General features: G+C 47.0%; 1 protein-coding gene and 1 long non-coding RNA gene across 6 annotated transcripts in view; one reads left to right on the top strand and one right to left on the bottom strand.

The window, feature by feature from the left end:
• Window positions 1-93: 93 nt before the first annotated feature.
• On the top strand, window positions 94-2,011 carry LOC115550378 (uncharacterized). Its single transcript, XR_003977891.1, has 2 exons — window positions 94-470; window positions 897-2,011. It is a non-coding gene; the product is annotated as an uncharacterized LOC115550378 (long non-coding RNA).
• Window positions 2,012-4,397: 2,386 nt separating this feature from the next.
• rassf7a (Ras association domain family member 7a) overlaps window positions 4,398-13,989 on the bottom strand; it is a 38,374-nt gene continuing 28,782 nt past the window's right edge. For all 5 annotated transcript variants that reach the window (XM_030365319.1, XM_030365320.1, XM_030365318.1 and 2 more), the window contains 4 exons: window positions 11,743-12,665; window positions 8,192-8,375; window positions 7,401-7,511; window positions 4,398-4,957 (listed from right to left, as the gene is read on the bottom strand). In XM_030365319.1, coding sequence (XP_030221179.1) covers window positions 4,926-4,957; window positions 7,401-7,511; window positions 8,192-8,375; window positions 11,743-12,665 — 1,250 coding nt within the window. In that variant the 3' untranslated portion in view covers window positions 4,398-4,925. The remainder of the gene's footprint in view (window positions 4,958-7,400; window positions 7,512-8,191; window positions 8,376-11,742; window positions 12,666-13,989) is intronic.

Raw genomic sequence — 13,989 nt, 5'->3', positions numbered from 1 at the left:
GATAAAAAAGGGAAAAGAGGAAATGTAAAATCCCAAATGGTTTGTTCCTAATGTAAGACGTGCAAAAGCGAACGCACCGCACCCCAACTAGGACTCGGAAACACCACCGTGCACATTACTGCGTTGAGCCCGCCTCTCCGACGCTTTTTCATTCGATAGTTGCCTTTCATGGGCGGAGAACACCACCTTAATTTGACAGAGTATTGGCCTGAGGTGATGCCAGTATTCGTCACAGTTCCCCAGGATGCGGAGGCAGGGCGAATGGGCAGGGCAGGGGGGCTCCTCTAGTGCAAAGTGAGCTCAACTTCTGTGAGGTGGTGGTGTGCATTATATGTTAACCTCCACCTAAACTTTAGCATTTCACTTTCATTGTCTTGGATGGAGATAAATTAAACTGAGCCTTCAGATTTGAGTGAAGGCTGATCCCTGCGACCCTTTTAATTTCCCTCTGAAAGAGGACTTGGAAGCTGGTAAGTATTAATTTCTAGTCGTTATTACTGCAGACTATGGAGGTGGTGCATTGATGTTTATGTAAATAACGATTTGCAGCTATTGATTTATAAGTTCAAAACTTTTAGTACCCGCCCAACACCCATTTCAGCTGAATACATCTTCAGTTTTGAACGAAATTGAACAATCCCTATCGCCTGGGTCTTGTTATTTCCCCAAAGATTTTAATTCCAGAGTGCATCCATCTATAACCTTTCCAACCTCTTTAATGAATTATATGTGAGGAGAATTCCGACCATAACAATGTGATGTGTCGGTTTTCCATTGCAGGTCGTGTGTTATTTGTTCAGTCCGGACTCGATTATTGTCCGTAGATATCTAAAAGCAGGTGAGCCACTGACTAACGCACATTGTGCCACTTGCCCATTCCACTGTGCGTGTGACAGCGGCTAACCTGTTTTTGGGGAAGCCACATTGGGCCGGTGTCGTGGGAGATTCCTCAGCGCTGGATGAAGACCTGTCCTGCACCCAATCAATGACAATCCTTAATAGGCCAACTGTACGTCGCTTGCTTATCTGGTATGTAGACCTATACGCACCATGAATGCAGCTTTAGCATATGGACAACTGCTGTTATAGGTCGGTCTTATTTATAGACACTACCCCGATGTTGCCTTGACCATCCCATAATGCCCTCTACTGTCAACACGTCAGGTGCTTTATTCGTTTGGTAGCATTTTATCAGTGGCCTATTTTAATGTCATCATAACTTATTTTTTATCTCAATGTACAGTTTGTTTTTAAAATCATAACTAACATTTGTGTTTCGTTGCAGTCTTATTGTCTCTGGTGTAAATCCTTCTTATAAAAGTGACCTGTTGTCCATCAATCATAATATTTGACATGCCAATACTCCACCCTCATCAGCCATAAACATTCAGAATATTATTATCAAACACAAACATACACACACACCCTAAACTTAATACGATCACAACATTAATATGAATGTTTGTGAGCGTTAATAACACGCTTTTTAGGCAACTCATTTATGTGGACTTTCAGAACGCCAGAAAGTTTTGATTGATGTTCCATCGAATTGAGTCATAACTGGTATGTTGTACATAACCTACCAGAGAGCTGAGGGCTGTCCTCAGTGAAATAATTGATTGTGTGGGATTGGGTGTAATAACATTTAACACCCTTTGTGTTAGCTATGCCATTGAGCCATTAATATTTCATCTCTTTCTTGCTAAAACTACAGTTTTTCTAACTGGTTTCGTCAGTTGATTTCTCTTGTATACTAGTATAATGTCACATGACCAGATATGGGGGCTCCTATTGGTATAGCAGCACTCATGTTAAGGCATCAGGAAAGTCAGACATAGGCTGATAGGTTGTCCAGGCTGTCAGAGATTTGTGGCTTATCCAACGTCATGCCAAGCCACACACGTCTGGCTGTGATCTGCCTAGTCCATTTACACGACCAAATCTGCCCATTAAACCTGTAAGTCTGACTTTCTGCCTTCAAGGCACCACTAAATAAATACAATTTACATTGTCTAAGCTATTTATTATTTTCGTTTTTTTAAGCCATGGGTCACGTAACAGAATGAAATGGCCATCAAGTGGAGGAAGGCATTTCAGAGTGTAAGACAGGAGCCAAGTGTCTGGTCTAAGATTATTTATACAACTGCTGTGTGCGTGTTTGTGTCTGTGTGTGTGTGTGTTTGTGTGAGAGAGCTCGAGTGCGATAGTACACGTCTGTCAGCTGGTCTGTTTGTTTACCCAAACAGGCCGAGGGTGACAGGGAAATGTTTAGCAGAGGAAGTTCAGAGTTGCGTGGTTGTGTTTAAAAACAGCCAGTGTTTATATATCCTATTTCAGCAGACAACATATTCGCTGTTCCTAGAAAAATAAAAGCAGAAGAAAGTTATTATCATCTTGAGGAAAGGTGCTTTGTGCAAGAATGCTTAACAGCCAACGCCCCTGTGTAAAATACATGTCATTTTAATAACTTAAGGTGATGTAGGTTAGCGTCAACATCTATTATTTCAGGGTTAATTGTTGGAAATGGCAAAGCGACCCGTCAGCTTTAAGTGAGAGAAATGGTCTATGAGAATATTTAGTTTTAGCTTGCCTCTGTTAGAGCCCATTTAGACCGCCCCCGGCTCATTTCTGACCAATCAGGGTATTGCTTTCATGATTGGATCCCGGAATCCATCTTGCCTGTCAATCACAGGTGCGTGAATGTAAAACAGGGATCAGAAAATGTTGGGGTTGTTTAGTTTCTAAATCATGCTTTCATCCGCTCGTTTCAGCTTTCTCTCCTAACGAATGTTTAATCTTTTCTACAGCACATTTAAGCCAAAGTACAACTTTAAAGTCGAAGTGTGTAGGATGTGGTGGCCTCTAGTGATGAGTTAGCAGATTGCAACCAACCCAATACCCCCTCTCCCCTCCCTTTCCAACGATGTAGGAGAGGTGATGGTTGCCTGGAGAGGCGATGGTGTAGGGGCTACTATTGTCTAAGGGGCCGGTTGGTACATTGTTTACTATAGCATAAGAAGCCATGTGTCAAGTGATGATGTTCCTTGATAGATTGCTAAATTGTCTATAGTTATTTAGTCTGTCAAACTATAGGTCATAGCTTACAAGAAAGATTTTGATTATGATTGTGAAGCGTAAAATTAATTCCTTGATTGCCCTAGGCCTCATTGTTATGACAAAAATTTCATAGGTGCGTGACTTAAGGCATATATAGTATAGTAGTTCTGATCCAGCAGTCCTACTGTGTTATAGCAGAATTTCTGATCGAGCAGTCCAACTGTGTTATAGCAGAACTTCTGATCCAGCAGTCCTGCTTTACAGCAGAATTTCTGATCCAGCAGTACTACTGTGTCAAAGCTGAACTTCTGATCCAGCAGTCCTACTATGTTATAGCAGAGCTTCTTATCCAGCAGTCATACTGTGTTACAGCAGAACTTCTGATCCATCAGTCCTTACTATGTTATAGCAGAACTTCTGATCCAGCAGTCCTATACTATGTTATAGTAGTCCTTCTCATATAGCAGAACTTCTGGGGGGAGACGCATCATCAATCATTTCACTCACTAATAGCTACGGACAGCTATGGCATTTCTACAACCAAAGTCACTCATAAATAGCTCTGAAATCATACCTACAGCACCTTTGAGGAAAAGATAAGTGTAGAAGATAAGACAAGGCATGAAGATAATCTCTAATAGGGCAAGATGTAGAGAAGACGATACATAATGATGCAGATACTGTGATAAAATAAGTCCTGCATCTCAGGCACTTCCATCTGTTGAAAGTGTTTTGTTCCCTGAGGTTCCTCTTGGTTCCTGAGGAACGCTTTGGCTGAGCCCGCGGCAAAGCAGATAGAGAACTGCAAGAAGGGACTTTCCAGCGAAGAATCACAGGGAGGAATGCAGGTCTTAAAGTCCCGTACAACAAACCCTCGGATATAGGGAAAAGTGGGGCTATACGAATATACCGTATAGGACTTCTCTGACAACGCACTCTCTTGGTCTGCTTGTTCTCCGCCCCTCTGGTGCGGTCAGCCATAGGGCGAAGCCGAGATGGTCAGCTGACATGGTGCAACTGTGCAGGTGTTGTCTATGTTTTATAAGGTGTTCATAAGTTTTTATAAGGTGTTATAATGTGTTTCTTTATAGGTCCATGGGTGTTCCACATCAGCCATTTGGTCAGAAAATGACGTGATTTCAGATTATTCATGTTTATCGATCACCTTCACGCTGATTTAACAGGTGTTTTCTCCCTCCTGGCTACGTAGCGTGAGAGTGTTGTGACCAATGACCTCACATAAGCCAGGCCACTCCCTTTACCTTGTAAAACATGCAGACCACACCTGCACAGGTACAGTGGCTATCGATGAGCTCAAGTACAAACACAAAACAACTCAGTATTTACAAGACTGAGTTTATTAGATGACTTTGGGATGTAAATTGTTACATTTTCCTGACCAAATATCGGGTAGGTCTGTAGTGGATACATCCCTCTGTGATAGTTATGATTATTTTAGTTATTTCGTTTTTATATCCTGAGGATGTGTCCGTCTAGCGCCCCCTGCAGTCACAACCGCGTAACAATAATCAATAAAAAAATACAAACTTTATCAGGAACACAATGACGTTTTTTTTTTTATTATACTTAAATACACAGATAAAGTAATAATTGATGTAGGTTAAAGTTGTCCTAAATTATTTGAACATTTCATACATGTATTTTTCAGTGTGCACTGTAGCAAATTACTGTATATATATATATTTGTATCATGTATATATATATAATTGCATACATATATATATATATAATATACAGTATGTTTACAAGGGTAGTAAAGGTAACAAGGTCATCGTACAACAGTAAGACGGTAAGGGGTTTAAATGAGTCGATGGAGCATTGAACGTGAAGATCTGGGGGTCCATGGCTTATCTCCATGACTGCTCCCTGGATACCAGGACTGCAACACACACACAGATAAGTGGACATGATGAAGATGGTGGTGGTGGTGGTGGGGATCGCTTGTCAGGTTAGACACTTTGGGTTACTGACGCAGCACGGGAGCTGGTCTGACCTCGCCGTGGGAGACCATCAGATGGTTGGCCCATGACACAGACACAGACCCAGGAGTACTAGGAAGTACACCGTGGAGGACTGTACCCGGTACAGTGTCTACAATGTGATTTGTCAATTGATCGTGTGTGAGTTTGTGTGTTAGAACATTATTAACAATTACAGCTGAATACAGCTATTAACAGCTGAAATGATGATACGAATGATCCCACAGAAAAGAAACCACAAAGCCAACACAGACACACGGACACACACACACAAACTTTGATCTGTCATTAGTATAGAGGATAAAAATGGTGCAAGAATGGATAATGAAGTCTACGAATGATAGTAAGCGCACACAATTGACAATGTGCATGGCCACATGGGTTCATCATTAGAATTCAACAATGAGTGATGTTTCAAATTGAATTTAAAAGCCTATGACAGGTCAAAGATGTGGTGTGAGTGCGCATCATACAATATACTGGATCCATATCAGAGGGAATTTACCTGTTTGATATTGAAGCCTAAGTCAGTCATTGAAATGCATTTTGTGATATCAGGATGTATGTCCATATAAGGATGCATGTCTGTATATATCAGACCAACTGTGCATTTAAAAAAATAAAATACATTCCCTTGAATATAGCCATGCCTCATATTGTCATGTCTTGTTTATGTCCATGATATTTCACACATTTTTCACGTGGCCTTCTTTCAATCAGATACGAGTTTGCGTTTCAATGACAAGAATTGACACAGTATAATAGCAATGGTCCAGTATAATATCAAACGATCATCGTGATATCAAAGAATTTCCAAAAGCAACAGCCAGGAGAACAGAAAAGAACCAAACAAGGTGAAAGAAAAGCAGTCAGCGCACCACGGCCGCCTCAGAACACAGCCAGCGCAGCCCCTTTTAAAGATGCAGCGCCGCAGAGATAGAGCAGTGACTACCAGGGCCACAGAGAGAGAGCAGTCACTACCATAGACCGGTCCCTTCCAGGGGCCAGACAGGAGCTGGGAGCGGTTTCTGATGGTTCAGAACTGGGAGCATGGGTAATGGCTCAGGGTTCTGAAGAGGGCCATGGTGTCACATAGGAACAGTGTCATTCAGTTTGCAACGCCCATTGGGAAAACTGGGCTTTGGTTGCTCTTTGGAATTGTAACAGGGACATAGAATAATAATAAACTACAAACAATATCCATACTTCAAAAGGTAAACTGAAAAACAATTGGTCCCATTCCTCTTTGCGTCACAGTATCAAAATGTTAGAATGGCTGACAGTCTCTCCAGTGCTAACTATTACTGTGTTAGTCTCTCTCCAGTGCTATTACTCTTTGTTTAGGTCTCTCTCCAGTGCTATTATTCAGTCTTACAGTTTCTCTCCATTGCCAACTATTACTGTGTTACAGTCTCTCCCCAGTGCTATGACAGTCTCTCTCCAGTGCTAACTGTTGCTGTGTTACATTCTCTCTCCAGTGCTAATTATTACTCTGGGGTACATTCTCTCTCCAGAGCTATTACTCTGTGTTTAGGTCTCCCTCCAGTGCTATTAATCTGTGTTTAGATTTCTCCAAGAGCTAACTATTACTATGTGTTACAGTCTCTCTCCAGTGCCAAGTATAACCTAACGTGTTACATGGGGTTCATACAGTTAAGACCAGCCCTTACATTAGATTGTCGAAGGTATTTTAGCTCTGCATCCATGGGTGGAATGAGAGGGTCAAATGCATGGAGGGAATGTAGAAATTAATTTGGCTTGGTTTAGTATGGTACAATTTCGGTGGGGGGGTGTCACTCCACTCCATTGATGTACAAACACAAAAATGGGTTAGACATTTATATTTACCCAATCATCATCCACCTCCGATTTAAACAAGCCAATCATGAGCCGGTCGCTACCTACTTACCAGTTACTGTCCTACTTGGAGGAAGTGTGTGTGTGTGTGTGTGTGTGTGTGTGTGTGTGTGTGTGTGTGTGTGTGTGTGTGTGTGTGTGTGTGTGTGTGTGTGTGTGTGTGTGTGTGTGTGTGTGTGTGTGTGTGTGTGTGTGTGTGGAGAGAGAAACCAAAGAAACAGGTCATCAGCCCAAAGGATTAGAGAAAAAGGCAAAGTAAAAAATTAAAAAATAAACACAAACAAGGCCAATCCAATCGACACGCAGGAAAGCAGGTCAGCAGTCGGGGAAGTTAGGACCTAGCGGACCACCATGCAGTCACCTTCCCCAGAACCCACCACCACCACCAGACCCAGAGTCTGCACACAGCGGGCACGCAGCCGCCACCACCCAGCCAAGCGGTGAGCGGGGGGCGGGGGGGGGGCGGGAGGTCTCACACATACACACCCTCGGGGTTGAGACTGGACACCAGAGGGTTCTGCAGGTTGCGGGGATGACCCAGGAACTGTTTGGCTGTGGACCGGGGCGGAGAGTCTGTGCTGGGGAGCAGACCTTGGCCTGAGGGGAGAGAAGGGAGAATGGGGGGGAGGTCAGGTGTTGAGCGGGCTGTGGTCTCTCGATTTAAAGATTGGTTTGGATTCATATCCAACGTCTGGAGGCAGACAAGCTGAAATCCCGTTGGACGGCGCGATTCACTTTCTCTGAGTTCATATTTGTTTCGACCAAACGTGTTGCTGGAGGTGGGGATCTGAAAGCGCTGCAATTAGTGAACACAAACTCGGCCAGCAGAAGTCAAATGTCTGTAAAGGTTTCGAATCAACACGTGTTTATCTGTATGTTTGTGTCTCTCTCTCTGTGTCTCTCTCTGTGTGTGTGTGTGTCTCTCTCTCTCTCTGTGTGTGTGTGTGTGTGTGTGTCTCTCTCTCTCTCTCTCTCTCTCTCTCTGTGTGTGTGTGTGTGTCTCTCTCTCTCTGTGTGTGTCTCTCTCTCTCTGTGTGTGTCTCTCTCTCTCTGTGTGTGTCTCTCTGTGTGTGTGTGTGTGTGTGTGTGTGTGTGTGTGTGTGTGTGTGTGTGTGTGTGTGTGTGTGTGTGTGTGTGTGTGTGTGTGTGTGTGTGTGTGTGTGTGTGTGTGTGTGTGTGTGTGTGTGTGTGTGTGTGTCTCTCTCTCTGTGTGTGTGTGTGTCTCTGTGTCTCTGTGTGTCTGTGTCTCTGCGTCTGTGTCTGTGTGTGGTGTTCACCTCCGTTCCTGTACTCCTCCGTGAGGAGCTGGGCCAGCTCCAGCTGGTCCAGCCGGTCCAGCTGCTCTTGCAGCTCTGTGCGGGTGTAGGCGTGGGCGGTGGGGACCCCCGTCTGCTGGATGAACTGCTGCAGGTTACACTGCCGCAGCTCCTTGTTCAGCTCCTCCAGCTCGTCCTGCTTCGCCTGGGGAGGAGCAGAGGGGGGAGGAGGAGGAGGAGGAGGAGCAGAGGGGGGTGGAGGAGGAGGAGCAGAGGGGGGTGGAGGAGGAGGAGCAGAGGGTGGAGGAGGAGGATGAGGAGGGGGAGCAGAAGGGGGCAGAGGAGGAAAAGGAGGTTGAGGTGGTGGCGGGGGAGGAGTTGGAGAAGGAGGGGTTGGGGGGATGAGAGTGGAGGAGGAGGCAGAGGTGGTGGAGTTCGAGGAGGAGGAGGGGGCGGAGGAGGAAGAGAGAGGAGGAGGACAAGAGCTGAAGTTAGTTGTTGCTTACTAATCTCGGACAAAATTCAGTCAATATAAAAACTACAGTGCTATGTGCTGCATGGTTGTTTGTTGTATTTACTTTTATTATAAAATGTATGATAGTAACATTCTAAATCGCATAAACAATCATTTTCAATACTTGAAATTTAATCGAATATAAATAAAAAATATATAAAAGCATACAAATAAAGTATCACAAAGAGGGACAGAGAGGTAAGATTGGACCTAAAACGTCAGAACCAGTCCATATATGTCGTACATCACTCAGTATTCACCACAAGGGGGCGGCAGAGCCCACAACACTCAGGCGGGACGGCTCCATTATGATATAATGATGTTCTTAGGCATAAGAAAAATACACAATGAACACTCCATTCAATAACGGAACGGACTTTTTAACCATATGTAGGACCAATCCATCTTATGGATCAACATGTCAGTCAACGTGTCAGCACAGACACTGCCGGTCTGTCTGCAGTCGGTCGCGGTTGCCGTGTTGCCTTAATGACAGGAACCTGGAGTTCATCTCCGGCGTCGAGACGTGCCTCGACACGTCAGCCAAGCCGACAGACACCGTGCCAGGCAGAGTGACACCCACCCACCCCGGCCTAGCATAGCAGGACGCAGTTAACAATCAACCCGGTTGTACGGCTGTGCGCTGTATCTGCGTAATGACTCGAAGTGAGATGGGGACGAACACAACCATGACACGGTGGCGCGATCGATGCCCCGGCGCGAGCTCAGTTGGTGGTTCCGTGGTTCTGCGAGTCTGTCGTCACCGTTTTTATGTGATAATATCCTGGGGCGTCTCTGCAGCCCGGTGCTACATCATGCAGAACAGTTGCGCAGACAAAAACACCATCGCTGCCTGGATGCTGTCCAAACCGACATGTAACCTCTCTCAAGTCTGTCAGGTGTCTTAAAGAGAACTTGCTCAACAAAAAAGAGAGCTTTTTTTTACGACTTTAACAGTTTTCTTTATGGTTTTTGCCGAGAGAAACAAATAAAACTTGAATTGAATCACACCTGGACGGAAACGGAGCGCAAAGACAGCACGACAGCCTCCGGAACTGTTTTGTCATTAGTGTGTGTGCGGTGGTTTCATAACTAAGTTAATGCTGACAAGTCCCAAAAAAATCATTTCTGGAACAGCTAAGGAAATCTGGCTCTGGCAATTTGTGTGTATTTGATTGAATACAAAAGGGAGAAACGTTATTTATGCCAAAATATAAAATGTTTTACTCCTCCACTTGGAACTGGGCAGGCCATTGAATACCTTTAGGACACACACACACACACACACACACACACACACACACACACACACACACACACACACACACACACACACACACACACACACACACACACACACACACACACACACACACACACACACACACCTGAACTTTCTGATAGCCCACCTCCATTCATTATGATCCTTACATCTACCCTGTTTCACGTCTACTGATTATATGACACTTAACAGACCGAAGTGGGTACTTAATGAGGTGATTAATCCCCGAAGTACCACGGTAGCGACACAGCACCACAAACTCAGTACAAACATCCAAAACTAGGCCAGGTTTCCCGCTGATACAGAAAAGCCTGGAGCGTCCGCAGCCTGGTACTGCACCACACGGGGGCGCCCGTGAGCGTAATGAAAGCCCACCTAAGCCACTCTGCTCCCGGGATGACGCTGAGCCAGTTTGGGCTCAGCTAAGCTCCCCCTCAGCGCAGACATGATAAGAAACAAGGTTGACTTCGGCACGCAAGCTCTGCTTTCTTCCCGACCAAATTATATTCACAGCGGCCTATAAAATAAACTCAAGATAGACCGCTGACCGATATGGATGGCGGAGGAGGGCCTTGGGACTGAACGGAGATGGGCCCCAGGGTTTGGAGTCCCCTGCTGGGCTTTGGTATCTGGGCATGGGGCCTCAGCCCGCAGGGGATGGACCACAGTGTCCCGTTTGGTGAGTTGAATTGAAAAAGTTTCACTTTAAACAGGGTTATGTCTTTATTCAGACGATACAAACAACACATGAGATTACCGCATCTGGGACAACCATCGACAGATGCACAATGACAAGGCTAATATCGACTGCCTCTTTGGCAATCAGTAGAGTGCTATATTTAAAAATTATTGTATTGATAAAAAAAAATATGAAGAAATGAGTTGAACGTCACTATAACACTATGAGTAACCTCATTGGGGATCAGACAGCATACCTGCTGAACCAGATGGGCGTCACAACGTCACCTGGTACAACATAAACACAGCAGGCAGGTGGCTCCTGCGTAATTATAGGTCATTAGTTGTAATATTCCTCATTGTTGCTTGCATTAGGATCTCTTTTCAGAACAGACGTACCTTGTAAGGCAGGTGCATGTCTGTTTACAAAGCACCAGCCCTCTGCAGTAGCTTATTTCAATGGGATCCTTCAAATAGTTCAAATCCCGTGTCAGGGATTTAACTGAACTTTGTTATAAAGTGACCTTCTATATGAACTACAAAGCAACGCAACGTATGTTGAACTAAAATATGCAGATATTAAAACATGTTCCAAGCCATATTCTCAGATTGTTATTCATACGTGAGAGGTGTTACCTCTGTGTGCCGATAGGGAGTTGATGTGGTGCGGTTGCAATGTCAATAGCATAGACTCGACTCAAAAACTTCTCCTCCTCACTGAGGGTTTCATACTGTCCTTCATCCACCTGATCGAGGAACACATTCTCCCAGCGATATCACTACCGAGACGCAATGTCACGACGCAACGATCCTTCACTTTAACCGAGCCGCGAGCGTCGGCTAACAGTCCCAGGAGTGAGGGGGAGCCGAGGAGGAGAAGACGGAGGCCAACGACAAAGAGAAACGTAAGGGTTCTGGCATGGAATTTGACACAGCAAAAATGCAGAAACGTGAAATGGAAACGCATGTCTCTCTCTTTCTCTCTCTCTCTCCCCCACCTCTCTCTCCCCCACTAAACATCCAACTCCAGGCTACTCCTCGTTGAGATGAGAAGCCCCTGGGTACCTCCCCCCTTCTCCCCCCTCACCTCTCCCTTACCTGAAGCAGTGACTCCGCCTTGCCCAACACCGCCTGGCCCTCCGTCAGCTGCTGCTCTAGCTCCGCCCCTTGCCTCTGCTGGCTCTGCAGCTCCGCCCTCACCCCCACTATCGACTCCTCGGGCTGCTTCCCGTCGGCCCAGGCCTGGCCCTCCCTCCGCTCCCGCTCCATCTCCTGCTCCAGCTGCGCCGAGCGCACCGAGATGCCGTGGAGCCGGCGGCCGCAGTCGTCCATTTTGGCGTGGAGCTCGCCCAGCCGGGCCCTCATGCCCTTCTCCTGCTCCAGCTCCGCCCGCAGCTCGTCCTGCCAGAAGTCCTCGTGGGCCAGCTCCGCCTGGTTGCGCCGCACCGCCTGCTCCAGCACCTCCAGCTCCTCCAGGGCGTGGGGGTCCAGGGCGGGCGAGGCGCAGGGCGACTGCCGGGGGGACTCCCATGGCCGGGCCTCCCGCTCCAGGGCCTCCAGCTGGGCCTCCGTGGCCCTCAGCCGCTCCTGCTGCTTCAGAACCTGCCGGAAGACCTCGTCTTTGGAGACCCCCACGGGGGGCGAGGGCGAGGGCGAGAGGGGACTGGGGGAAGGGGCCGGGGAGGCTCTCTGCTCCGGGGAGTCCCGCGGGGACCTCCGGGTCTGGGGGGCCTTGGTCTTCGGGGAGGTGGACGGACCCAGGTTGAACGTGAGGGACTTCTTGGGCTGGTTGTGTTTGAGGCGCTCGGGCTCCGAGTGGTGGGGCAGGGCGAAGGGGGAGGGCGAGAGGTCCTGTTTGGAGGCGGGGCTGTCGCTGCTGGGGCCGGTGCGCCGCAGGAAGAACTGGACCTCGTTGCCATGCTGGCCCAGCTTGGACAGGGACTCCAGGGGCCGGTCCGTGGCCAGCAGCTGCCTCTCCGTGTCCCGCAGACGCTGGATCAGGACGTAGCGGCCCGTCTGACCTGGAGGATCCAACACAAACACGTTAGTGACACCGCTTGTTTGAGACGACGCCCTCTACAGGTTAAACACGCGCTATTGCAGGCGTCACCTCTGATTGGCTGACCCGGTCAGTTGAAGGCTCTCAGAATGAAAAAACTAAACTTGAAGCATTGTTTAAGGCGGGGTCATGGGGTCTTGGTGTCGACACAATCCATTATTCAAATCTTTGATTATCATGTGACCACTTAGATTTGTTTGCGTTAACAAGGTGTGGAGTCTTACACACACACACACACACACACACACACACACACACACACACACACACACACACACACACACACACACACACACACACACACACACACACACACACACACACACACACACACACCAAGGGATGCAAAAAAAAGTCCAACCTCTAAGACCAAGGGGATGCAAAAACTGAATAAACAGGGAGAGTTTCAGTGTACATGTCCGTCAGACAGTAAGACCCACAGAGATAAGAGGGACTCATTCCTCCAATCCCCTCAAAAATTGGAGAGTCTGATGATTGTTGTTTAAAACGTCTACAATATATAGATACCTATTGTTTCTTCAAAATGAACCGTGGTTTCCGCGAGGGCTCTGAAACGAGGACAAGCGCTCCCTAATGACTTGGCAGGCGGCTCACAGAAGAGGGGGAGAAGGAGGAGTGCTAAATCTGGAGCCGTGGCGTTCACGGCCAGCCAACGCCGTGACCAACGCCCCGAAGAGACCGCGATGAAGACACGGCACCAATCCAGCCTGACCCCCTTCACCCCTCCGGAGAGGAACATCTAGCCCCCCGGAAAAAAAAAAATGGAGCCTTTGATTTATGTAGGTCACCAAAGAATGAAACGATGAACGCGGAACAAAAGAGTGTTGTTCCGCGTGTTTGTCCTCCCGATGAACCGCTGTTTTATTCGGAGGCTGTCCCCGCTGAGCTACACCTCCAAGACTTCTACAGAAGAAGCCTGTTTTGTCTCGAACCCACGGGGAACGCATTTTGGTACGACACTGATTTCAGTTAACCGGATTAAAAATTAACGAACGGGCCAGGAGAGAGATCTGAGTTTTGTTAACAGCGGGTGTCAAAACAAAACAAAGCACGTTAACACTATCCACCCACGGTCGCTGGCTGTCATAAACAAACACTTACAAGATAGCCCCCGTCGCATTCGTTTAAATTTAGCTCCCTCACACAGCAAGGGAGACCCTCTTCTGAAACGGCGCCGAGATTATGACAAACGGGTGCCACTGCAGACTTTCTCTCAGCTACCCTGAACGGGCAGGATCCGCCCTGTACCACAACCCCCAGGTTGT

The sequence above is a fragment of the Gadus morhua genome, chromosome 9, assembly GCF_902167405.1.
Source record: "Gadus morhua chromosome 9, gadMor3.0, whole genome shotgun sequence".
In the NCBI taxonomy this organism is placed as follows: domain Eukaryota; kingdom Metazoa; phylum Chordata; class Actinopteri; order Gadiformes; family Gadidae; genus Gadus; species Gadus morhua.
The sequence above is the reverse complement of the archived record's forward strand: the minus strand, read 5'-3'. Positions and strand labels throughout refer to the sequence as shown.